We start from the raw sequence: 26,344 nt of genomic DNA on the forward strand, positions 1-26,344 counted from the left end.
CTCAGGTAGCCACACATACTAAATGGGTGATGATGGGTCCTTGAATGTTCATATGCTGACCAGCAGGCATTCCTTCCCCTCACAACCCTTGGAAAGTTCCGCGGACACCCTGTAGTACAGGGGCTCGTCACCTGGCATCAGTAAACTTCCTGAAAATGTACGCAATCAATTCTGTTATTTCAGCATACTGGGGGGTGGTAGGGATTGGAACCTAAGCTAAGTCTATCATACATATAAGGTGTGTGCAAATTCATTCTAAGTGTGGATTTACCTGGATCTGGGACCCCAATTTTGTTATGTTCAGGTAAGTACCAGTCTCCCATAGCATAAAGATAGATGAGAATTCCAGGTCAGTTCTCTGTACATGTCCAAACCAGACCTTTACTTTGACCCTCAGCCCACCCTAGAATCCTTCCTGCCAGACTTGACTTTAGTGACTAGCTAACATCAGTTAGTCCATTTTAGAACATATCTAAATCAAGGAATAGCTTGGAAATCTAAGACAATGAGCTACAAAAGTAGCCAGATTTCTAACCAGCTTGCAGTTTACCTGGGACCAAAAGACCTGGAAAACACATAAATGTGCACCAGAGGGTCAGTGAATTTCCTGAAATTGTATGCAAAACTTTTACGTGTATCCTTCTCAGGATAGCTTCCATCAGATGATCAAATCATGAGCCTAAACCTACCACCTTCCCTCCAAAAAGGCTGAGAGCCCTAGATTCAGGGCATATATAGTCCTCCTTGGACCTAATAGCTCGGTTAACATGTAGCAGGACTTATGCCCAGGAAAACTCTGGATAGGGACCAAGGCTCCCTGGAGACAGGTCACTGACCTTTGTACGGGGTACAATGTTGAGTTCCAGTTTTTGGTCCACCAGACTGGCCCCTGCCTCTGAGAGATAGCCCTGGTTGAGGACAAGGCAGTCACGGCCAAAGCAGCAGGGACAGCATAGCTTCTGCAGCCATTTGGTCCACTTAGGATTAAGGTGCCCATATGGCTCTTCATTCTTGGGTTTGAAGACAGCAATGATCTTCTACAGAGAGAAAAGAAAAATAGGATGTTAAAGGCAAATTAATTAAAGTGGGTCACAGACCAGGTCAGAAGGATTCTAGAAAGAAACGAGAAGGCATAGGAAGACAATCCTTAAAGACAGACACTGGCTTCTCCCCAGCTTGTAAGGGGAAGACACGGCTCATGTGTGCAGCTAACAGTCCCACTGCCAGAAAGGGCTGTGGTCACAGAAGATGCCACGCCTAGTATACATGGTAAAACAGATTTTAACACCATCAAACCCCAACTTCCAAGGTGAAGTCATACAAACTTGTTCTGCAACAATTAGGTAAAGGCTCAAAAAAGTATCAACTGAAAGGAAATTAGTAAGGTATTATGGAATAAGGTTAATTCCATCAGTGCTTGATTTCCTCTATCAGCCTTACTATCCCACTCCCTAGGTGTTAACAAAATCTTAAAATAAAAAGTTTAGGAATGACAAACTAAGAAAGCAATGGAAGGGAAAACTCACAGCAGGAAAAAGAATCTGCCCCCTGATTAGAATCGGGTTCTTTTAAGTAACTCTGATAGGCAAGAAATTAGGATATGAGAGGCCACAAGGACTAAAACCCATCTTCTCTTGCGGGTGAGAACTTAACCCTCAGAGGTCCTTAGAAACCCGGGATGCTGCTGCAACCCTGAAACAATGGGCCTCCCTTCTGGAATCTTCTTCCCCAGGCCAGGCAGCCCTCCATGGTTATTTCACATCTGTCTCATTCCCTCTAGTCCCCAAACTGGTACTTTCAAAGGAAGAAAAGCAAATATGCTATCCAAGTGATTCATCTTTGTATCATATGACTCCCTCTCACTCCACAGCCAACTCAAGCTAGTCTGGGTCATAAGACATTTTCCTGTGGGTGTCACTTCCTGACAGGCAGGTCACAGCAGAAAACATACGCCCATGTGCCTGCATTAAGTATGTGCTCATATTAGGAACTGGCTAGATGCATGTCTCCAAAAATAATTGGTCCTTCTTGAGGCTAGTTCAAGAAGTCTTACAAGAATCTGAGCGGACAAGAAAAATACAGAACTCTCCTTCCTCCAAAGGAATCAATTTATTTTAAACACAAACAACCTTACTGATTCACTGGGAAAAGTCAAGTGCATAAATTCATAATCTAGGTCTTCAGAATTACCTTTTTATCCAAAATGTCTAGCAAAAGACCCAAGTTAGCAATCTTTCTGTCTCTGCCCCAGGAACCCTGCGCTCCAAACCACACAGCAGCAGTAACAAGGGGTTCCTGTCACTCAGAGAATGACCGATGAGTCCATGATAATGCTCTAGAACTAGACAATAAAACCATGGACAGCTTGAGGCCCATGCCACAACTCGAGTCAGTTCAACTGAGGTACAACATGGAGTTCGGCAGGCCGGTTCCCAGCGGGAGGAAGACCAAGACAACCCTATTATCGAGGCTGAAAGACACTAGGACCAAGGCTTAAATACCTCCATGAAAGAAAGCAGAACCTGGAGGCCAAGATCACAGCCAAAGCCTCATTTACAGACTCACCTCTCAAACTTCGCCATTTCCCTCTGACAGGAGAATTAGAAAGCATCCTGAGGACTGTGAAAGCATTAGTGATCATCACTACCTCAATATCACACAGGGTTCATTAAATAATAACGTCTGGACTGGACAAATGGAGGGGCAGTAGCGTGAGAAGGCTGGAGGAACAGAAAGATATTAGGCAGAAAGGGAGACAAGTGCCCTTTGGGACTAAGCATGGCCTTCAGTTCAATTCAGTTCTGCTAAGGTGCTCAGTACATCATTTGTGTAAGACAGTATGTGAGCACTGCAGGTTTGCTAGCTGATACAAGACACAGCCTCAGGCCTAATTTCCAAAGCTAATATGAACTTCACATTTTCAGCTGTGTTCCTGAATACTTAACAATATTCTAGAACCAGTCGAATCAGAAAGGCACCCCACCATTATTTGGTTGAGAAAGAAAATGTCTACTGCCTGATTTTTCTCACTCTCTTCTCTCTTCTTTGCTATACTTTCAATTCCTTTCTTACATTTAGTTTGGAGTAAGCTTCTGTTTGATGCCGATGTTTTTCGAACACCTTTCCTTACCACCCACTGACTAACCCTTCTTTAATGAAGGGGCTGAGGTACAGGGAGCTTAAGCAGCCACAGCAATGGAGCTGGGGATCCAAAGAGAACTGCACAGGAATCAAGAGGCCACTTACTCACTGGCAGGGGTCAGAACCCACAACCAAATTCTGGGACAGGAAAGACAAAGGGTTTCTCTATCTAGCAGCTCCAAGGAGGAGGGCATTATGCAAGGCTAAAATTTAAGATAGTTCAAGCACATCACTCATATTGTATAGGGAAATACCCAGGAATAACTTCTAATATAAGTTTTATCTTTTTAATTTGGTAAACGTGAAGCTGATGATTCTCTAACATTTTCGTCTGAAGATTCCTTTAAACTCTAAATTATTAAAGATCTACAAAACTTTTGTTTATGTGGGTAAAACCTACATCTGCTTATTACAAATTAAAACTAAAATGTTAAGACTGTTAATTCACTTAATAAAAATAAACCTAATGTATGTTAATACAGATGTTATGTTTTTATGAAAAATAACCATTTTCCGGGAGGGTATGTGCTATGGTGAGTGCTGTGAAGTGTGTAAACCTGGCGATTCACAGACCTGTATCCCTGGGGCTAATAATACATTATATGTTTATAAAAAAAATAAAAAATTTATTAAAAAAAAGAAAAATAACCTTTTTCAAAAACAATTTTTAATGAAAAGGCAACTGTATTTTCACATCTTCCTTAATATTCAATCTGTTTCAATATTACATAACAAGTAGCCTCTGGAAATCCCTACTACACACTCATAAGGAAGTGAGAATGAAAATGGCAGGCAGTCTTAAAACAGTAAGAAAAATAACTTTGTGCACCCCTAAAAGGATTCCTACAGGTCCTTCGGCCTCACTCTGAGAACTCCTATATTCTGTATTAGCAGTTGGATAGAAACAGCACTCCTATTTAGGCAAAGAAGCCTTACTTACATGTTAACTCTTAGAAAAGAGAGGGATGGGTTACTCCAAATATATCAGACCCTGAAAGAAGATGGAATCCAAATAAAATGCAACACAAGAGATTTAGCCTGTATTTATTTTCCTATCCACTGTCAATAACCCAACCTGTCTCACCCATAACAACTGGTGGCCTAGGACAGGTCCCTAAAATAGGCGGTAATGATGTTTAAAAACCTCGAGAAATACATCTAAATATGACATACAAACTTGACTACCTCTTAACAATTTAGTAAAAAAAAAAAAAAAGTTATTCTTGGGGTGCCTCGCTGACTCAGTCAGTTAAGCATCTGCCTTCAGCTCAGGTCGTGATCTCAGGGTCCCAGTAATTGAGCCCCAAGTCTGGCTCTCTGCTCCATGGGGAGTATGCATTTCCCTTTCCCTCTGTGCTTGCACGCGTTCTCTCACTCTCTCTCTCTCAAATAAATTAATAAGAATTAAGAGAATTGTTCTCTTTGCGATCTTTATTCTTTATTGGGCTATCAATGTTGCTCTCAACCATGTGTAAGGACATCAGAATTTCTTTGGAGGACACAGGGTAGTTGAAAGAAGTACACTCAGTATTACATACTAACACAATTTTATATTTGAAAAGTGAAAAAAAAAAAACCTGTACAATTTTCATGACAAGCTCTTGATGGATAAGTATTTTTATTTATTTTTATTTTATTTTATTTTTTTTTAGGAATTGAGATTTTTTTCATTTGAAGGTAAATCTTAATGCTATTAAATTCACAAGTATGCTAATTTAAATACCCAATTCTATTTATCTAAAACACACATTGCAAACATACAAATTATCTATTCTCTCCACATGTCAGAGCCCATTCATTTCATGGTTTGGAAATGCGGAGAATAGATTCCCCTTAAACTGCAAGTCAGCAGGTGTTTCTTTACAGTTAACTTTAGCAAAATTCATACAAAATAGTAATTAACAATGATCTTCTTTACTTGTTAACTCACAAGGAAACACCTTCAAAACTGCATTTTGTTAAAGTTTCTGTACTAAAATATAGAAAAACTGAACTACACAAATATTGAAAAGTTAAAAATTCCTTAATTTTTTATTCCTGGTACCACTACCACAATTTACAGGGCAATATACCTGATGTAATGAAAAGAAAAAGAAAAAGACAAAGCTACAACAGATAAAAGACCTCAGGAATGTACATCTAATTGACACTACATTGCATTAATCAATAGCTGCACTTTTTGCAAACTGTGGCTATGACAGTCCTGAACAAGAAGGGTTTCCTGTTTAAGCTGCAGTAACTTTTCTGACTATGGATCATCATTCCTTCTGTGGCAGATTTTTACAGTTCCTCTAATGCATTTGGGATGACTGTCTCAAAGTAACCTGCAGCTTTCCTGACAAATCCTCGCTCTCTCTCCTGCTAAGAACTGTAGCCCTTTTCTTCTGAAAATTTTTTAGAACCTTCTGCTACCATATCCACCACTTCCACCACCAGAGCCATAACCACCACCATAGGGACTGCCCGAGCTTCTTCCACCAAAACTGCCCCCCTTCATGGGTTCATAATTTGATTGCTGTTGTCCACTATAATTTCCAAAATCATTATAGTTCCCACCACCACCATAGTTACCATCACCTCCAAATCCATTATATCCACCATCACCTCCTCCGTAACTACCTCTGCTGCCACCACCACCACCACCATAGCCTCCTCTTCCACCAAAGTTTCCACCACGGCCAAAGTTACCTCCACGACCCATGAAGTTGCCAGATCCACCTCCACGACCTCTTTGTGATCCAGCAGACTGCATTTCTTGTTTAGAAAGGGCCTTTTTCACTTCACAATTATGCCCATTAATAGTGTGGTATTTCTGAACAACAATTTTATCAACTGTATCATGATCATCAAAAGTTACAAAAGCAAATCCTCTCTTTTTTCCACTCTGCCTGTCTTCCATAACTTCTATGGTTTCAATCTTGCCATACTTTTCAAAGTAGTCTCTCAAATTATACTCTTCTGTATCTTCTTTAATACCACCAACAAAAATTTTCTTCACTGTTAGATGGGCACCAGGCTTTACAGAATCCTCTCTAGAAACAGCTCTCTTTGGTTCCACTACACACCCATCAACCTTGTGTGGTCGGGCACACATTGCTGCATCCACCTCTTCAACACAAGAGTAAGTCACAAAACCAAAACCCCTGGAACGTTTTGTTTGGGGGTCTCTTATCACCACACAGTCTGTAAGTGTACCCCATTTTTCAAAATGTTCTTTTAAACTATCATCTGTAGTTTCAAAGCTCAAACCACCAATAAACAGTTTTCTCAACTGCTCTGGTTCCTTTGGATCATGGCCCTCCATTTTGAGACCGGACTCGCCTCTTCCAACTCGAGTTCAATCTGGATAAGTATTTTTAAAAGACTGCAAATTACTGATAAAAGTCCTAGTTCCTAAAGCATATAAGCAGTATCTGTAAAATTATGAAGCAGATACCAATTAGCATTATCTATTAAATTACTATTCTCAGCGTTCATAAAATCATCGTATAGAAATTATACTACTTTTGCTTTATTCAGTGCCATGTATCCAAGAAAGCCTAATCCAGAGGTCAGTGGGTATTAACCTAACAAAAACCAAAACACTCTGAGCTCCTGCTAAGCACCAGGAACTATGCCAAGGGGCTTTCATGTGTGATATCGCATTTAATCTTCTTAACCAATTAATGAATCACATGCTATTCTATGATTCTTGGCAATATGAACATATAGTATTACTAGCGTCACAAAATAGAAAATGCTCAAAAAATATTTTCACAGGTGATTGAGCACAAGACCAGGAAGCACAAGAATGCAAGTGAGGAGGGTGATATGAGCACTCTCTATCATGCCTTTTGATCTAGCATTTTCCATCTTACTTGTCTCTAGGTCCCCACTTGCTTGCCCTGAGGGAGAAACCATCCTAAATTGGAAAATGAAATCAGGGCTATTATCTTCAAGAACCTTCCATCCTCTTTAGCTCCAAAAGCCGCTCTGGTAGAATCTGCTGGTTCCCCCAATCTCTGTTCCCTCTTCTTCCTTGGACGTGGGACTCCGCATTTTTAGTGAGGCAAAATAAAGACTACAGTTCCCAACCACTACTGCCGTTAAATTCTGGACAACAGAATATAAAAACAGTCTGGTGAGACTTCTAGGAAATATCTTCAAGGAAGAGGGCATACTCTTCCTCTCTTTTCCTTCATCCAACGGGCTGAAAAACAGACAAGATGTCTGCAGTCTGAGCAGTTATCTTGGATCATGAAGTGGAACCCACATGCTAGGGATGGCTCATCAGCTGGATGGAAGGGACTGTTCATATTGTCATGCCAGCCCTAGGCAGCCTAGAGAGTTCATCTATGAGAGTTAAATGTACCTTTATTCGAGTCATTATTATTTTAAATTTTCTGCCAAGTAGCCAAATATAATCTTAACCAATATGGGAGATGAAAAGAGGAAGTAAAAATTCAGATCACTAACTTTAAGGCAGCACTGCATCGTGCTTAGGAGCATGAATTCTGGAGCCAGTTGGCCTAGGTCTAAATCCTGCCTCCCACTTACTAGCTGTTAAGACCCTAAGCATATTAGTTACACTGTGTGCCCTGATGTCATCATTATTGTCATCATCTGTGGGGATAATAACAGTACCTACCTCCAAGGGTATTGCTCTAAGTGCTAAGTGAATTATTATTCGTAAAGCACTTAAAACATTACATAGCATATAGTAAGTGCTATCTATGCATTTATTAAATAAAATAAACAAACACATTTGGAGCAGGGCCAAAGATGACACGACCAACCACAGGGGGTCTGTGGTTCATTGAAACTCACCACAGCATTTAGGAAGTGGTCCTCTGCTCTGAACCACATTTTCTTCAATGTGAGCAAGATGGTTATATCAGTAAGTTTTGTCAGGGCATATGTGTTTTGACTTCCTCTCTAAGAAAGGGCAGTGGCCAGGAAATTTTAGACCCTGGGGTCCTACAAATCACCAAGAAACATACCCATAATCTGTCATTCTCTGTAGCCTATGCACAGAGGTGTTAGTGCTTTACCTGCCAGGTAGAAGTGACAGATCTTATTATTCCCACCTGCCAGAGCACCAGATCACTTCTCAGCTGACCTGACACACTTCCAACAAAGCTGTAATAGTGTCATGAAAGAAAAATAAAAACCTTCCTCCTGTTCCTATACCTATTAAAGATAATTAGCTCCTTCTTACATCAGCCAACAAGATAAAAAAAAAAAGGAAAATAAAATAAAAAATAAAAAACACTTACATAAAAAACAAAAGTATATTGCTAACATTTAGGCCTCAGGATACCCACTCTCCTTTTCTTCTAGAAGTAATGGTTCCCCTTTGAGCTTTCAATTTAACTCACTGCTCCCTTACTTGGCAGACTTGGAAAGACCTCTTATTCTCAAAGTTTTCCCCAACTTCCCCAATTCAGTTTATGTTAACTGCACTGATGGCAGAATTGCCTTCTGGTTCTTGATAATTCAGGGACAACATCTGGGAGAATGACCAGATCATTCAATGAACCCAACCAAGGGCTACAAGTCAGAGTCTATCCCGGCCACTCAGCACTCCTACAAGAACAGCACACCAGGGACGCCTGGTTGGCTCACTGGGTTAAAGCCTCTGCCTTCGGCTCAGGTCATGATCCCAAGGTCCTGGGATCGAGCCCCAAATCCGGCTCTCTGCTCAGCGGAGAACCTGCTTCTTCCTCTCTCTCTGCCTGCCTCTCTGCCTCCTTGTGATCTCTGTCAAATAAAAAAAATAAAATCTTAAAAAAAAAAAAAAAAGAGCAGCACACCACCCATCTAAAGAGTTCACACGGGAGAGACGCAGTGAAAATTTGTAGGATTTGACAACCATTATTTTAATAAGTATAACAATAGTGTATTTTTCCAATAAACCATTCCGGCCCATCTGAGAACGCTGACAGGAAAAACATGGTTTGACCCACTGATATTCCAATGATACCTCTGGTTTGATATAAATGCCTTAAATTCTTCTGCAGCTATCAAAAGAATAAAGTCACCTCTCAGCTGCCCTGGTCACCCCATGTCCCTTCCCAACCCAATAATCCCCATCCCCCTTATACACATGCAAGGGACAAAATAAAGGTCAGCAAACACTTTGCCTTAGCTAAAAAGCAAACTGCTGATAGTCCTGGGAGAGAAATAAAAGTAAAATGTAGCAGGCAGTCCTGTGTTTCTAAAACTCCGCATTCTTTACTGAAGAACGATAAAAAAGAATTTGAACAACTTCCCAGAAGTGAGCAATAACCAGGACAGATGAAACTGGTTTAAGTCCACCCACTCCATCACTGACGTCTGCCAGTAAGAGCCCTGGGACGGTGGTAGATCCCCACAACACAGAAGGCTGGAACTGAACCCTCAGATCCCTTGATCGATCACCCGTCCTCCAGTGAACAGCGACAACGCTGGTTCGGTCCGAAAAGAGAAAATGGGCCCAAAGCTCAAATCTGTAGGACAATGGCCGAAAAGCAGTCTCCGTAGTTTAAAGCTAAGGAACCTGCTAGAAGGCAGCATCTCCCCGCGCGTCTCTGTCGACAGGACGATTGCCCCACCACACCGCCGGGCCCCTCGCCTGTATCTGGTCAATTTCCTCTTTTCATTCTCCGCTCACTCCTCCCCCACCAAATAGGTTCTGATTTATTTCTTCAGTCCGCAGAGCTTCTCCATCTCCAGTCCTCAGGGGCATTCCAAAATCTTGCCAAGGGGCTCTGCACTGTGAAGTTTCTCCCTTTCGCAGCCTTCCAACCCCCCTTCTCCCTCTCGCTGTGCGAAGCTGCTAACTCCCCCGGACAGGCCCACCCTCCCCGAAGGCGGGGGCGGCGGCGGCCCCCACCCCGCTCTCACCCCCTGAGGGTCCTTGACGAAGTAGCTTCCGCTGGAGCCCTGGTAGATGCGCTCGGGGAAGATGCAGCGTTCGATGGCCAGCTCGGCCTGCCGCACTACCGCCTCGAACTCGGGGTCCTCCGGGAACTCGTTCCGCTCGCGGTGGGCCTGCGCGGCGTGGGCCGCCGCCGCCGCCTGGGCGGCCAGGGCTTGGGCCTGCGCCGCCACGGTTTGGGTCTGGCCTTGGGCCGCCGCGCCCCGAGCCCGGTCCAGCAGCGGCTGCCGCTCGCGGTCGTGGCCTGGCGAGCCCGGCGGAGAGGGGGCCGGGCCGGCAGCCGCCGCCACTCGGACCGCGCCCCCCGGCACCTGCGGAAAGTGAGCGCCCGAGCCGGACGGGAAGGTGTAGTCCGGGGGTTGGGCCCGCTCGGGGGACACCAGTGGGCTCGTTTCGTCCATCCCTCAGGCCGCCGGCTCCGAGTCCCGGGGCGCTCCACACAGCTGAGCTCCCGGCCGGGACCAATCCGCGAAACCCCCAACCCACGCCTGGCCAACCAGGTCGCGGCGCCTCGTTGGCCCCGCCCTTACCTAGCCTGTTTACTTGGCGACGAGTAGGTACGACCCCTCGCGCGCGAACGGTAGCCAATCAGAACCAGCGTCTACGTAATCGCGCCCTCCGCATTTTTCGCCCGTCACCGTCTGTGGAGATTGCGCATGCTCCAGGAGCCAAACCCGGGTCAGACACGCCCCCTGCTCTAACCCGCCCAGCCCCTCCCCTATCTTCAACTGCTGACCTGTCTTTAGGAGCCTTCAGTGAAGTAGCCTATTTAATCTGTCATTTGTTGAGTGTGTACTATGAACCAACCTGCTATGAAAGTAGAGAAATCTAATCTTTGTATCTGCATTCATTCAATCGTGCATTCATAAAATACTTATCAAGCACTTACTATGTCCTAAGTTCTAGAGAGACAAAACTGAAGCAAAGAAACAAAAATCCCTAATCTGGGGGCCTGGGTAGCTCAGTGGGTTAAAGCCTCTGCCTTCTGCTCAGGTCATGAGGAATCGAGCCCGCCATAGGGCTCTCTGCTCGGCAGGGAGTCTGCTTCCTCCTCTCTCTCTCTGCCTGCCTCTCTGCCTACTCGTGACCTCTGTCAAATAAATAAACAAAATCTTAAAAAAAAAAAAACCCTAATCTACCGAAATAAAAAGGTTTTTAAAAACCACAGGCCTAATGCAATTTACACAGTGTCCAGCCTGAATGCTCTATGCTTCTTTGTCCATTGAAGAAAGATATGATCTTATTAGACTAGAAAGTACCCTGAGCTGAGTACATGACTGTTTTATTCACCATTGTAAAACGTTGCTGTCTAGACACGATAGGGACTCTGTATATTTTTATTAGCGGAAAAGAGAAGGAAAAACTGTCCTTGCCCTCAAGGGGAAGACATACAGCTCTCTGAGGCAGCAGAAGAAAAGGGGCCAACACTGAAAACTGAAAACTCATAATAGAAGTTCAGCGATTTGCGGGTAGGCTAGAAAGTCAGCAAAGGCCTTAAAGAGGTCATTGTATGAGATAGGTTTTAAAGAAAGAATGTAATTAGATAAGGGGGGGAGGGAGAGAAAAAAGGGAATCAGAGTCATTTGAGTTTGAAGCCCACCTCCAAGCTTAAGCCTGTTTTCTCTCCTGCAAAATGGGAATTATCATCCCTTCCTCAATTAAATAAGAATGACGATAATGTATATAAAACCCTGAGCATAGTGCTTAGTACCTAAGAAGTGCACTAAAAATGATCATCCCTCCCTCAAATAAGAATCAAGATAGTAAAACACTTAGCACAGTGATTAGTATACTCAACAAATGGTACCACCTTTTTTATCATTGATGTTGTTTTTGTTTTTGTGCTTAGAATCACCAGCAGACTAGAGACATGGGTTTTCACAGGAGATAATCAGCCATATTGTAACCAATATTTCATAGTCATTCTTCCTTGAATCAAATTACTGTCACAGTACTAGAAATACTAGAAGTACTGAACTGAATTGAATTGCACTGAAAAAACTATTGTTTAATTGTATGTGTGAGAATGCCTTAAACTTTTTTTGGCATGTAAACCGTTTTAGGCAAAGGTCCATACAGTTTTCCATACAGTTTCCTCTTTCAGTTAGAAAACATGTATTTTCCTTTCCAACCAGACACCAAATAATTCAGTAATACTTGCCTCTTGCATCCCAGGGGTCACATCCACAAAGATGATCTCTTGGTATTATTCATCTCATTTAGCCCATAAGCTTCAAATTATTGTCAAGGAAAGCTGCAAGATTTAGAGTTCTCCCTTGAGAACTCTAAGGGAAATTCTCAAAATTTATTTTTGATTCTACCACTTAGAACTTGTTCTACTGGACCAAAAAAAAAAAAAAAAAAAGAAGTCAATATATTCCCTATTACCTATGATAAGCTAGCACTCACCAAATACTAAGCACATGCCAGACATTGTTTCTTGTAAATTACATGAATATAACTGAATTACACATAAACGGCATTACAGCTCTTATGATTTTGGAAAATGAGTAAAGTGACTTGCCTGTGGTCATGCAGCTAGGCAGACTAGCTCAATGCTTTTAACACTATATTGTCTCTTGTTAAATATCTCTATGAGATGTGTTTCATATGTGTTGTGGGAAGCAAAGGCAAAAGAAGAATTAAATTTCCCTGCTACTTAAAGCCCACTCACAAGTACTTAAAACAGGCAGAGTGACATTCCTCTAGGAACTCAGCTGTCCTGACATTAATACTTTGCTAAGGGAAAATGCTTAGCTTAACATTATCCCAACAATCCCCACACCCCATCCTGTAAGTCTACTTCAACATATAAAAATTTCTTTGGAAACTTCCTTTATCTCTACCCCCAAGATATCTCTTGGCCATCACCCCAAGCCTATGACCCACCAATACACATCTGAAGGGTCTCATGACTAAGGTTTTATTAGAAAGTAATAAATGACCTTTTCCTAACAAGAGCTAGTCCCCTCAAAGTCTTGGAAACCTTATTTCCAAAATTCCTTAGAGACTTACACTATGCCTAACCCCCTCACAACTTGAAAGTATATAACCAGCCACTCTTCATTACCCCAGTACAGCTCTTTCTGCCCACAGGTACTGTCCCTGTGCTCTGTCCCTATGCTTTAATAAAACCACCTTTTTACACTGAAGATGTCTCAAAAATTCTTTCTAGGCCACTGGCTCTGAACCCCAACATCTTTCCTACATCATTATGTACTCCCTTTCTTTCCATATTCTCTGATGCCACATTACTTTTGAGATTCTCAAGATGTCTTTTCTACATTATTAAAATAGCTTGAGTTTGCTCTTCTGCTTCCAATCTCTCTGGTATCTCCGAACATCACTACCAGATTAATTTTCTTTTTTTTTTTTTAAAGATTTTACTTATTTGACAGACAGAGATCACAAGTAGGCAGAGAGGCAGGCAGAGAGAGGAGGAAACAGGCTCCCCGCTGAGCAGAGAGCCTGATTCGGGGCTTGATCCCAGGACCCTGGGATCATGACCTGAGCAGAAGGCAGAGGCTTTAACCCACTGAGCCACCCAGGTGCCCCCCAGATTAATTTTCTTAGAACACTGGTTTCCTGGTGTCACTGCTCTGTTTAAGAAACTACATTTTTATTGCAGTAAAATGATGTATTTTTATCATTTTAACCATTCACTAGCATACAGTTCAGTAACATTAAATACATTCACAATGTTGCATAACCATCACCACTGCCTATACCCAAAACTTTTTCATCAACCCAACAAAAACTCTTGTATCCATTACACAATAACTCCCTCTTTCTCTAGCTCCTGGTAACTTCTACTTTCTGTGTTTATGAATTTGCCCATTCAAAACACTACATTTTGCAAACCAAATTTTCCCCAAATTTTTCAGGTTTCTCCATAACTTAACCACACAATCTACCTAACCTTATTTCATCAAATTTCCTAATATACATTCTCTAATCTAATAAGGTCTTCTTATTAGGTTAGATTAGATTTTCTTTTTAATCTAATAAGATTTTCTTGACATGCCATTCTCTCAAAGACTGTGTTTTTATTTATAGTCGCTACCACACAGTTTAGCATGCTTAACCATTGAGTGTTAGAGCTGGTTGAATCTTATAGGTCTGCTAGTCCAACTCATTTTACAGACTGGAGAGCTTAATAACTGGCTTGAGTCACACACACTTGGTGGCAGACATGGAATTTGAACATAGAATCCAAGTCTTGTCAAACAATGTAAAACTGGTGTTTATGGAGCATAATGTCACAGACACAGTATTGAGAATTTTTTTTTAATAATTTTATTTTTTATAAACATATATATATATTTTTCCCCCAGGGGTACAGGTCTGTGAATCTCCACGTTTACACACTTCACAGCACTCACCATAGCACATACCCTACCCAATGTCCATAACCCCCCCAACCCCCCTCTGCCCAGCAACCCTCAGTTTGTTTTGTGAGATTAAGAGTCACTAATGGTTTGTCTCCCTCCCCATCCCAACTTGTTTCATTTACTCTTCTCCTACCACATTAACCCCCCATGTTGCATCTCCTCTCCCTCATATCAGGGAGATCATATGATAGTTGTCTTTCTCTGATTGACTTATTTCGCTAAGCATGATACCCTCTAGTTCCATCCACGTTGTCGCAAATGGCAAGATTTCATTTCTTTTGATGGCTGCATAGTATTCCATTGTATATATATACCACATCTTTATCCATTCGTCTGTTGATGGACATCTAGGTTCTTTCCATAGTTTGGCTATTGTAGACATTGCTGCTATAAACATTCGGGTGCACGTCAGTATTGAGAATTTTACACTATATTCTCATATAAGTGCTAGGGAGTCTTTATTATTATTATTATTTTCATTTTCTATCTCACATATGAAGAAACACCCAAATTGGAGCGGTTTGTTTACTGTCTTCATGCACTTGCCTTCTTTTAATAATTAAATATAGTCTTGATGTTTTTCCCTGTGCATGAATCTTTTCTTCTCCACATCTAGGCAGTAAGTCCCATGAGGGCAGCGATCCTGTCTTTTCTAGCTGCATTCACATTGATAAGTAAATAAATGGATAAAAGGATTGGTGTACGTAATATTTGGAGAATTCGCTCCAATCTCGGTACTACATTTTAAACACAAAGATCTGAGTAATGACAGCACAACTCCTTAAAACGAGTTGAATGCGTAAATGTCCTGGTATCACAGTGCTGGCATGGGGCTGACACTCATTAAACCTCAGCTGCCTGGTCCAGCATGTTACAATTCACAAAGCTGAAACTAAAAATCCAGGTTTGGGTTCTGCGCTTAAACTCCAGGGAGGAGTCATTTACAGCTCTGAAGGTCCGCGTAGGACCCGAAGCGCTCGAGTTGGTGGTCCCTGATTCTTCTGACCCAGGTTTGGTTTTGTTTTGCTTTTGTCCACATTTCGGTTAGGATGTCTCTGAGCAGACGAGACCTGAGGTCTCCCTCAAGTGGCCGAGGTAGGACCACGGGTTCAGCCCCACCCCTCTTTCGGATGTTTGACCCGAGCTCTTGAGACCCTCCGCCCCGCACAAAGATGGCGCAGAGTCCGCGCTGAGCCAATGGAGAGTGGCGTTGCTCCTGGTTGCCTAGGTAACAGCCAATGGACAGCCGGAATTGCGCCCAGTGCGGCCGCCCGGGATGGCGGCGTCAAGTGGGGCAGGCGCTGGTGGAGGTGGTGGAGAGGCTGGTGGCAGGGGCGAGCCCCGCGGAGCCGCCGTCCCGGCCGCTGGAGCCCCGCGTCTGGGCGTGATTGTCATCCCGAAAGGCGGAGCTCAGGTTGGCCCGCAGCGCAGGAGGGAGGGGGCCATGAGCTTGTGGTCGGTGAGAAAGGACTGAGGAGCCCATCCCGAGATGACCGGCTGGGGATCGGGATTCCATCCAGGAGGCACTGACTAGAGGGCGGGGCCGGTGGGATACCGAACCCGTGAGACCAGAGAACCTCTGGTCTCTACCCGTGGGGCGGAGGCCAGGGAGAGCCCACGGTACCTGGCTTGGCGAGCGGGGGCGGGGGGGGGGGGGGTGCTGCGTCCGGAGGGGATGGTGGACCAGTGTGAGCAGAGACCTGGCCCCAGCAGTAGAGCAGAGCTCGGGTAGAGGGAAGGATCAGTGCTGGGATCCAAGAACGGGGTGGGAGATCGACTAGGAAATGTTCTTAGTTGGGTCTAGGGCTTTGTTTGGCCTGGGCCGGCCTGTCACACTCTGCTGGAGAGACGTCCCACATAACAAGGCTTGGGGAATAGGATGCCTCGTTAGCGGATGGTGGCATGCCGGCTAGGTAGCACCTCCAAATTGCTTAGGTATCCGCAGGAGTAACTCGGATTTATTAGAATCCGCTCCACGCATTTCCCTTTTCATGAAATAGGATAGTATCATGGCAGTCCTCATCACCCCCAAGCCTTTTTTTTTTTTTAATCTTCTTTCTGGTATCAGGATTTTCTTCCCACTTTCTTCAATCTAACTGTCCTACAGTCTTCCTAAATAAGACCTTTGTCTAGTAGCAAAACGTTTTTTTTTTTCTTTTTGAGTTCAAGGAAGACTTATAGTAAAGAGACTTGTAAATTTATAAGAAAAACGGTTATCTCAAACTCATTTAAAACACTTTAAAAGGAATGTGTGACTTTTTGTTCTAGGTTTCTTACAAGCCAGAATTTTTGTTCACCAGAGTCTTCCTTTCTTCTCTTTAGGATTCTAAAAGCCTAAGACTGCTTTCTTTATAATTAAGAGAACTTTGGCAAGATATTCATACTCTGGAGAGGCTTTGGAGGAACAATGTAAAGGTATATGTGGGGAAAGCAGGCTGCCTCAAAGCAATACTCTTTAAGTGAAAATCTGTTCCTCTTTTTTATTTTTTTTTTAAGATTTTATTTATGTATTTGACAGACAAAGATCACAAGTAGTCAGAGAGGCAGGCAGAGAGATTGGAGGAAGCAGGCTCCCTGCCAAGCAGAGAGCCTGATGCTGGGCTCAATTCCAGGACCCAGGATCATGACCCAGGCCGAAGGCAGAGGCTTTAACCCACTGAGCCACCCAGGTGCCCCAAATCTGTTCCTCCTTGTGGTAGCTTTTTTTTTTTTTTTTTTTTTTGTCATTTTTAATCCTCTGAATTTGAATGCAAGATAGTGTGAATGCATAATTTTTTTTAGCAAGTTTGATTCCTAAACTCTAAAAAAAGACAAATGAAATGGAAACAAAAGTTAACATTCCTGTCTCCAAGTTCTATCTGGAAATGTCTGGATCAGGAGAAAATAAAGATAGAGTGGGGGTATCGTCTTTTGTGCAGAGCAACAGTGTATTTGTTTCGCGGACAAAAGTCATTTTCTTTTAAGTAAATGTTTCAATTGATCCTTTGCAACCCATTTATCAAAAGAGCAGAAAGGGTGGGTATCTGTTTAGAAGCCTGAATCTTCTTGGTTTGAGACTAGATTTCATATGTATAGCTGAAGCCTAAACTCCTAGCCCACCTATTGTTGTTGTTGTTGTTTTAAGATTTTATTTATAGTAAAGATTTTATTTATAGTAAAAAAAAAAATAAATATATTTATTTATTTGACAGAGATCACAGAGAGGCAGGCAAAGAAAGAGCTCGGGGGAAGCAGGCTCCCTGCTGAGCAGAGAGCCCAATGAGGGGCCCGACCCCAGGACCCTGGGATCATAACCTGAGCCAGAGGCTTTAACCCAGGCACCCCAACCTGTTCTCTTTAAGAAGATTTTTTGGGTCACTGATACAAACACTGATTTGGATCCTTATTAAAGTGTTGGGTTTTCAGTCGTTTTCATCAGTACTGGCTTTTCTGTATTAAACTAGATTTGTTTCAATGACCATGATTTCTTTTTGGGTCAGTGGCTATACAGCTGACGATAACTTAGCCTGGCTAATTATAGAAGTCATAAATGAACATCACTGTCCCTGGCGGTGACAGTATCAATTATTTGGACATAGGTAGAAGTTTCTAGTCAAATGTGTTCAACCATGGCCTGAGACCCATAGTATCCACGTGTGTCCTTTAGTTAGCACTTCCATTGTGCTCTTGGGAATAGACATCATGTTGACCAGCAACTATTGAAGGGAGTTTGTTCTGTCTCCCTCGATAAAGAAAGGAATGGAAATTTACTTTTGGAAAAACAAATGAGAGAGGAGGTCGTAGGGTTAGGTGGAGAGATGATGATCCAGTTACTACAGCTGTGTAACATTATACCCCACCCATAGCTGCTTAAAACCACCGTATGATGCTCACAGATTCTGTGAGTCAGGAGTTCATAGACGGCATCGTGGGGATGACCTCGCTTTGCTCCATGATACCTCAGATGGGATGCCAACTCAGTGGTTGGGAGCTAGAATCATCTGAAGGCTCCTTGGCTTACAGCTGGTTCCTGGGCTAGGCTGATTCAAAGATGAGCATTGCCAACTGGAGCAGCAACACATGTGGCTCTTTGTGGCTCAGCTGCCTCACAGCACAGTGGCCTCAGGGTAGTCAGACCTCCGTGGGCAAGCACACCAGTGAGCAAGAGGGAAGATGCGTCACCTTTTCTGATCTGACCTCGGAACACACCATCTCTTCCATCATGTTCTATTGGTTGAAGCAATCGCAAGCCTGCCCTGATTCAAAGAAGAGTTAGACTCTACCTTTTGATGGGGCAGTGGCAAGGTCAAATTATAGAATGCGTAATATAGGAGATACAACCGCAAATGTCTTTGGAAGTTACAATCTGCCACGTTTGGTAATTAGAGGATGATCTTTTCCATTTCATTGGCCTCTTTAAAAACTTTAGAATTTTCTCCCTCAGAGCTACAGCATACCAAAAGAGGGGCTAGGTTTACAATTTGAGGGTCTGGCTAGTACCGTGTCCAAAGATAGTCTTCAGACTGGAGAAACGCTGTTCCCTTCCTTTCAGCAACCTTCTACTGGACCCTGTGAAACAAGCGGGATGCCATTATGTGGAAGTTTCATGTGGCCTTGAGAAAAAGTAAACAAATGTTGGAGTCTGCTCCCCCCAGCCCCTGGACAGTCAGACCGACTCCTCACATGCCACCGCAGTAACTCCTTCCAGACCTCTGAGTGAGGACAAGTTTACAGCTGCCAGACATCAAAAGGAATAGCCCTTGTCTTATCATCTCCCTGCATAAATCATTATTTTGTGTGTATGTTTCGGATTGGTTGTTTAGTGATAAGATTTATTATAAGATACGGCCTTTTAAGATTCTGACTTGTTTTGAAGGAATGAAATATTTCAGAGTTCTTCCATAAGCTGACTTTTAGTATGCTGACTTCATTAGTTTTGGGAAGAACTGAAGACGGCCTGTAGTTATCAAGGCCTACCTGGACTGGAAAGAGTTTTCCTCTGCAGTTTCGATGGAAAACTGCTTCTCTTCCTCTCATTAATGTTGTATTTGCAGTGGAGTCGTGCTGACCTCTACCCCAGGCACGCTGATACTGAGCTGACAACAAGAGGGTTGAGCCTGAAATCGGATGCCGACCTTGTGGAACATTGGTGGAACAGAGATGGCACACCAGGTACCAGCGTCACCCATCAAAGAAATAGCCCCAGAGCGTTCAAGGGGCTTTAAGACAAGAAGAAAATGATCCCTATCTCGGGGCATCTTCTGCTGTGTCAGAGAGCCTGGGCATGGAGCTCCCGAGTAGCAACAGTGAGAAAATCCCTGGTAGAGCTGTGGGAGGGGCTTGCAGACACCACTGGAAGAGCTTCCCAAGCTGGCCTCATTACAGGGGTAGAAACAAATGTTGCTTCCTGTTTGGGCGAGAGCCAGGGATTCTCAGAAGTCATCTGTTCTCATAGCTGGGAGGAAATGAGAGCTGTGAGACAGGGCCAGGGCCCAGAAGATGTGACTGAGGCCTGCTCTGTTTAGGCCCAGCTGTTTGCACGTCAGAATGTTTCTGGGCTTACGGCATCTGTATCCAAAAACATCATGGCATAGGTCAAAATTAAAATATCCCATAGTGTGGGGATAAAAAAACAGGCAAGTGGCAATTGTAGTTTACTTTCTCTCAGCTTAGAATTTACCTCAGGCAAAATTGCTGATTTTTCTTTTCCAAATGTTATTTGAATTATATTGGTAGCATTTTTATACTGAGACTTTGGAGAAATTTCCATTATAGTAAGTGAATGTGTGAGTTGAGATGTCTGTTTTGTTTGTTTGTTTGTTTTTTATTTTTTATAAACATATATATTTTTTCCCCAGGGGTACAGGTCTGTGAATCGCCAGGTTTACACACTTCACAGCACTCACCATAGCACATACCCTCCCCAATGTCCATAGAGATGTCTGTTTTTGAAGGAAGAAAAGAATAACATTTAGTGGACAGGGCCTAGTGGTGTTCTAGGTACTTTCATGTATCTTATTTAATTTTTTAAAAAGATTTTATTTATCTGACAGAACAAGTAGGGGGAGCAGCAGAGGGAAAGGGAGAGGGAGAAGCAGGCTCCCCGCTGAGCAGGGAGCCTGAAATGGGGCTCGATCCCAGGACCCTGAAATCATGACCTGAGCCAAGGCAGACATTTAACCAACTGAGCCATCCAGGTGCCCCAGTGTATCTTATTTAATTTAATCTATAACAATTCTCCGAAGTAGGTATACTTTCTCCACTTTACAGGGGAGGAGACCTTCTGTAACCTTCTCAAGGTTACACAGTGCACCGGGATGTGGCCCCAGTGCTGGTACTCCTGGGCCCACACACCACTTTATTACACTGGGAGACATGTGGGATAGGAAGACAGGATGGCATTTAGGAGCATGGGCCCCAGAGGCTGACCCCTAAGCTTCTGCTTCTAATTTGCACATGTTAGCTGGGGGACCTTGGTGAATTTACTTACCCTCTCTGCCCCTCAGTTCCCTAATCTGTAAAATGGAAATGATAGTACTACCCACCTCATAAAGCTGTGAGCTGAAATTAGATTATGGCTTTTTAAAAAAGATTTTATTTGTTTATTTGACAGAGAGAGACACAGCGAGAGAGGGAACACAAGCAGGGAGAGTGGGGGAGGGAGAAGCAGGCCTCCCAAGAAGCAGGGAGCCTGGCAGGGAGCCTGGCAGGGAGCCTGACACAGGGCTCAATCCCAGTACCCTGGGATCATGACCTGAGCTAAAGGCAGATGCTTAACCCACTGAGCCACCCAGGTACCCCCCTCTAGGTTCATTATTAAGAGGGGACCTTTCAATAGTGATTTATAGATCAGAGAACATTCACGCATAGTGTATCTGTTTGTTGGAGTAGTAGTCCCCATGCTTTCAAGTGTGTAGCAATCTAATGATGTGCTTGTTAAAACTACAGGTTCCCAGGCTCTAACTTACGGAATCTGATTCAGTAGATCTGGGTGTGGGTCTAGGACTCTGCATTGTTACCATTACTTGTAAAACTGTTGTATTTGCTTAGATCTGGAAAAGATGAAGAGGTGAGTAAACAGACCTAGGGAATTAAAAAAGAACTAGGGATCGTACTTTTTAAGATATGTCAAATACTTCTGTTTGTATTTAATGCTAGTCAGGTATCTTAATCCCCTTTTGTAGGGTGTCTTTGAATGCAAGCATTCTTTTAGTGCATATGTGAACCCATACCTGGCCAGTCTCCAAATGTTGCTAGGTTGTTTATTTTTCTCTAATATCTCTGTCATAGCCATTTCTTCCTTCTGCTCCCATTATACTGTTATCCCCCTAGTTCAGGCCTTATGATCACGTACCTGGGTATATCGGTTAGCTTTTGCTGGGTAATAACACACCACCTCAAAACACAGTGGTTTCAAACAACCACCATGTATTTAGTCCGTCATTCTGTGGCTCAGTAGATTGGGCCTGGGTTCAGGAGCAGCTCTGTTGGTCATGTCCGAGCTCACCCAGGCATCTGTTGGCAGCTGGGACAGCAGCTCCACATGACCCCCCATCACCAGCCAACTAGCCTGGGCTCGTCCACATGGGGGCAGGACAGTTCCACGTGTGGTGGACGAGCACTTCCCAGACCTCTGCTGTATCCCTTTTGCTGACGTTCCATTAGTCCAAGCTGAGTCCCATAACCCACCCAGACCCAGTGGGCGGAGGAATAAAGTGCCCGTGAATGGAGGTGCTGCCATGTCACATCACAAGGGTGTGAGCAGAGGTAGAGTAATCGGTGCTCATTTGCACCGTCTCCTGAAGGATTACATACCCTGCCTTGCAGGCTTTTCTGGCTGTGGGCTCTTGCTTCTCCAAAGCCTCCCCTTTCCCGCTGCCATGTTCATTTTCTGTAAGCACTGCTTTTGAATTACGTGCCTGTTCATAAACCCCCCCCCCAGGGCCTCAGTCTTTCCCCTCCCCATTAGCTGGAAACTCTCCTGCCTAGCTTTCTGAGGTCTCCTTAGAGTAGCCTGACTGGAAAAGCAGAGCGTGCAAGACAAGAGAGAAAGAACTAGCAGCAGTCAGGGGAGGCTGGGACACTAGTCCAGCCCAGCCACAGCCTAGCTTTTCACTTCTCTCTCTCCATCTATGAAACGACAGAGTTTAGGTTTAAATCTGGAAGGTTCTTCTCAGATTTCAGATTTCGGCTGAGTACCTAGACAAACTTATTTCCTCTTACTCTGTAAATAAACCTTCCACTGCAGTAAGACCCAGCTTATTATTTTCCCACTGAATATTTGGGTTATGTGCCTCTTTGTGCTTTCATTCCCCAGGTTTTCTCCATGGGCGACTGCCCTTTGCTTGCTTGCTTGCTTGCTTTTTTTAAAATATATTTTTAAAAGATTTTATTTATTTATTTGACAGACAGAGATCACAAGTAGGCAGAGAGGCAGGCAGAGAGAGAGCACGGGGGCAAGGGGAGGGAGACGGGGGCAGAAGCAGGCTCCCTGCTGAGCAGAAAGCCCAGATGTGGGGCTCTATCCCAGGACCCTGGGATCGTGACCTGAGCCGAAGGCAGAGGTTTTAACCCACTGAGCCACCCAGGCGTCCCAAGGCTGATAACTTTTAAAACCAGCAGGAGGATAAGACTGCTTGAGCAGAGGTGGTGATGATGGGAGTGGGAGTGGGGGGTTGGAAAGGTGGATGTGTTTGTTAAATGTATCCAAGATAACATATACTTATTCAGCTGGTTAGTTGATAGAATATATCTGCAAAATTGCTTTGCAGACCTTTCCTCCAGCCATCCTGTGACTCTGGTTCTCGCCTCTGTTTCCTGCAGTGTTTATCCTTTTCTTCCGTAAGCTGTCACCATGACCCTGACAAAAGGTTCCTTCACCTACTCCAGTGGTGAGGAATATCGCGGCGAGTGGAAGGAAGGTGAGAGGACCCCCGGGGAATCAAGTGATGAACACTTCCTTTGGCTGAGAAGCCAACTGGATGAGTCTTCATAGTCTAATTCCAGGATTTAATCTGAATAGTGCCTTTCCTTTCTTTGATTTTAGGACTAAATAAAGGCATTAGAAAATGCCATTGTTTGCCCAATCTCCAGCAATGAGTTAAACCTTTCCACTTCAGAATATAAAGTGTTGTTTTTTTTTTAAGATTTTATTTATTTATTTGACAGAGAGAGATCACAAGCAGGCAGAGAGGCAGGCAGAGAGAGAGGAGGAAGCAGGCTCCCTGCTGAGCGGAGAGCCCGACGCGGGGCTCGATCCCAGGACCCTGGGATCATGACCTGAGCAGAAGGCAGAGGCTTTAACCCACTGAGACACCCAGGCACCCCAGGGAATTCTTTTTTTAAATACTCATGTACCAGGCAGAGTAAAATGAATTATTTTGAGTGCCTATAAAGTAGAAAATGCAGAATTCATTGCAATTACTTGGCTCCAGTGAATTTTAAAAGTTCAGGAAGATCTGGAAATTAGGACAGAGAGATACTCAAGAGCAAGTGACAGTCATTGCCTTGAATTTCCTGTGACAGCTCACTGCATTCGAAGTATCTAGTCACAGGATTGGTGAAATTCTTCAAAGCCTGAGATATATAGTCTGACCACTTCAAAGCCTCATGGGGCCAGTCCTAGCAAGCCACGAGCTGCCCCGAGAAGCCTCGACTTCCTACAGTTGTGCCAGTGAAGAGAAGTTCCAGCGGTTTCGACACGCACCCCATTCTTCTCACGTTAGATCCCTACAGCTCGTGAATTTTTGAGCCCTGAGAGGAGAAAGTGGGCAGATGGGATGTGCCCTTGCTCGGTACATCTCCCACCTTTCTCCTGCCTCCCCCACACCTGCCGTCCCTGAAATCTGGCCGTTGAGGGGCACCATTCTGCCAGGCGGTCTCTGTCCCAACTGCTGGAAGGACATGATTGCTCCTCCAGCATCTTGCTGTGTTCTGGTCAGTTCAGTGGGTAAGCACAGCCCTCCTGATATAACGAAACCCGAATCAGTATTGCCAGTCAGCCCGTGAGGTGTGCCCCCTAGCTTCACAGTGCCCTGTGGCACTATCTCCTCTCCGAGAGGCAGCAAAAGTCAAGTGGTGAGGGCTCTCCAGCCAGGATGTCTGCTGCATTTGCTTTCTTGCTCTGCCACTCAGCAGCTCTCTGGTCTCGAGCAAGTGATAGCCTCTCCTAGCCTTGCTTTCTGCATCTGTGAAATGGGAATAATAATAGTACTGTGCTTTCTGTGTCTGTGAATGGGAATAATAATAGTACCTCTTAACATTGCGAGAATGAGATAGGTTGATAAATGCAAAGCGCTCAGAAGAGTGTCTGACACGTAGTCAAGGCGCTATGGTAGTTAGTTTTATTTTCCAGCCCTCTTACTCATACCGAGAGAGACGTGCTCCACATCTGATGCTCGTGACAAGATGGGAAGGTCCCAGGAGCCAGATTTTCCTGGTGTCTGACTCTGGGTAGCAGTTGTCTGCCCCGCTAACATCACTGCCTCTCTTCATTCCCTTGTGGGTCGGGTGACGAGCGACAAGGGATGTTAGGCATTGAGGGGGTCCCTGAAGCTGCCTTATCCCAACCTGACAACTGTCTCTTTGTTCAGGCCGTAGACACGGTTTTGGTCAACTGATGTTTGCAGATGGTGGCACCTACCTGGGTCATTTTGAGAACGGGCTCTTTAATGGCTTCGGGGTACTGACCTTCTCCGATGGCTCAAGGTAAGTCCTGGTCATTCCTTTCTCAGCTTTGCTAGTGGTAAATAGCTGCTCAGACCTGAGCTTGGCCCAGGCCCTCTGAAAACAGGCAAGAAGTTCTTTTATGAGTTATTTTATAAATAGATCTAAAATTTGAAATGGCGAGGAGCCAAGTGACCTTCCACCCCACTGCCATTCTCTTGCGTTATCTCCTTGAGATTAGAGCCGCATATCACACGTGCTCTCTGGCCCTCCTCTGGGAGTGGGGTGGGGGGGCGGGGATTCTGAGGCAAGCAGAATCCGCTCCGCTCTTTGGAATTAATAGGTAACACCCACTGGTAGCTGCTTCACACAGTTAACCTGACAACTCACTACCTCCATCTCCTGTTCCTGCAGGTATGAGGGGGAGTTTGCCCAGGGCAAGTTTAACGGCGTCGGAGTCTTCATCCGACATGACAACATGACATTTGAAGGGGAATTTAAAAATGGCAGAGTAGACGGTTTTGGTAAGTCCCAGCCCCGTAGGATGGGAGCCCCGGGGTGGGAGCGTGCCAGGGGTGGAGGTACACCTGGTTAGCTTGGATGTTTCCCAGACGTCTGCCCATCAATAGGATCAGGCCCGATGCCCGCCTGTGGAACTTACTGGTTCAGGGCTCGGGAGTGAGGGCTGCAGGATTTCCTTCTCCACTGCTCCGTGATACCGAGCTGCTCTCTGAGTCACGCACGCCCTTATCATTTGCTCTGTTCCCCTCAAAGGCCTGCTGACCTTCCCTGACGGTTCTCACGGCATACCCCGCAACGAAGGTCTGTTTGAGAACAACAAGCTGCTGCGGCGGGAGAAGTGCTCCGCGGTCGTGCAGCGGGCCCAAAGCGCCTCCAAGTCAGCCAGAAATCTCGCTGCCTGACAGGCGTTGTGCACCCGTGCCCGGTCTCGGGCCACAGCGCAGGCCCCCACAATGGACTCGAGGTGAATAAGTGAACCGGATGTGAGAGAAGATGAGAATGCCCACGGAGCGGAGGCCTGGAGACGAGCCCCCTCACCTGCCAGGTGGGGATTTGATGACGAAAGTCGTGAGGACTCTGGCCCCCCTGGCCCGCAGCAGGGTCACCAGTTCTGTCTCTGCCTCTCTCCCTGGTTCGTATTCTCTGTCCCTAACGCCTCGGGTCGCCCAGTGCAGACCTGCTTCTACTTGATTTCCTGCCCATGGAGGCAGAATTTCTTCATTCTGCCTGTACTGGGAGCAGTTGATCC

At 44.6% G+C, this 26,344-nt stretch overlaps 3 protein-coding genes across 8 annotated transcripts in view; 1 reads left to right on the forward strand and 2 right to left on the reverse strand.

The window, feature by feature from the left end:
- PI4K2A (phosphatidylinositol 4-kinase type 2 alpha) overlaps positions 1-10,528 on the reverse strand; it is a 30,000-nt gene extending 19,472 nt beyond the window's left edge. The window contains exons 1-2 of the mRNA XM_032882948.1: positions 10,006-10,528; positions 837-1,037 (exon numbers count right to left, since the gene is read on the reverse strand). Coding sequence (XP_032738839.1) covers positions 837-1,037; positions 10,006-10,440 — 636 coding nt within the window. The 5' untranslated portion in view covers positions 10,441-10,528. The remainder of the gene's footprint in view (positions 1-836; positions 1,038-10,005) is intronic.
- Positions 5,146-6,478, reverse strand: LOC116882505 (heterogeneous nuclear ribonucleoprotein A3-like). Its single transcript, XM_032882982.1, has one exon. The coding sequence runs from the start codon at positions 6,443-6,445 to the stop codon at positions 5,537-5,539; it is 909 nt and encodes a 302-aa protein (XP_032738873.1). The 5' UTR covers positions 6,446-6,478; the 3' UTR covers positions 5,146-5,536.
- A 5,201-nt stretch (positions 10,529-15,729) lies between the features above and the next one.
- MORN4 (MORN repeat containing 4) lies at positions 15,730-26,008 on the forward strand. Of its 6 annotated transcripts, XM_032883004.1 has the most exons (6): positions 15,746-15,844; positions 19,464-19,581; positions 23,233-23,330; positions 25,002-25,116; positions 25,489-25,598; positions 25,849-26,008. In XM_032883004.1, the coding sequence occupies exons 3-6, from the start codon at positions 23,264-23,266 to the stop codon at positions 25,995-25,997; spliced, it is 441 nt and encodes a 146-aa protein (XP_032738895.1). In that variant the 5' UTR covers positions 15,746-15,844; positions 19,464-19,581; positions 23,233-23,263; the 3' UTR covers positions 25,998-26,008. The 6 variants fall into 6 exon arrangements, with proteins under 6 accessions (XP_032738889.1, XP_032738905.1, XP_032738895.1 ...); XM_032882998.1 differs by lacking the exon at positions 19,464-19,581 and having other exon boundaries at positions 15,730-15,844; XM_032883014.1 differs by lacking the exon at positions 19,464-19,581 and having other exon boundaries at positions 15,735-15,844; positions 23,181-23,330.
- Positions 26,009-26,344: the final 336 nt, after the last annotated feature.

Source organism: Lontra canadensis, unplaced genomic scaffold (genome assembly GCF_010015895.1).
Source record: "Lontra canadensis isolate GAN:19392208 unplaced genomic scaffold, GSC_riverotter_1.0 scaffold3, whole genome shotgun sequence".
NCBI classification, from domain to species: domain Eukaryota; kingdom Metazoa; phylum Chordata; class Mammalia; order Carnivora; family Mustelidae; genus Lontra; species Lontra canadensis.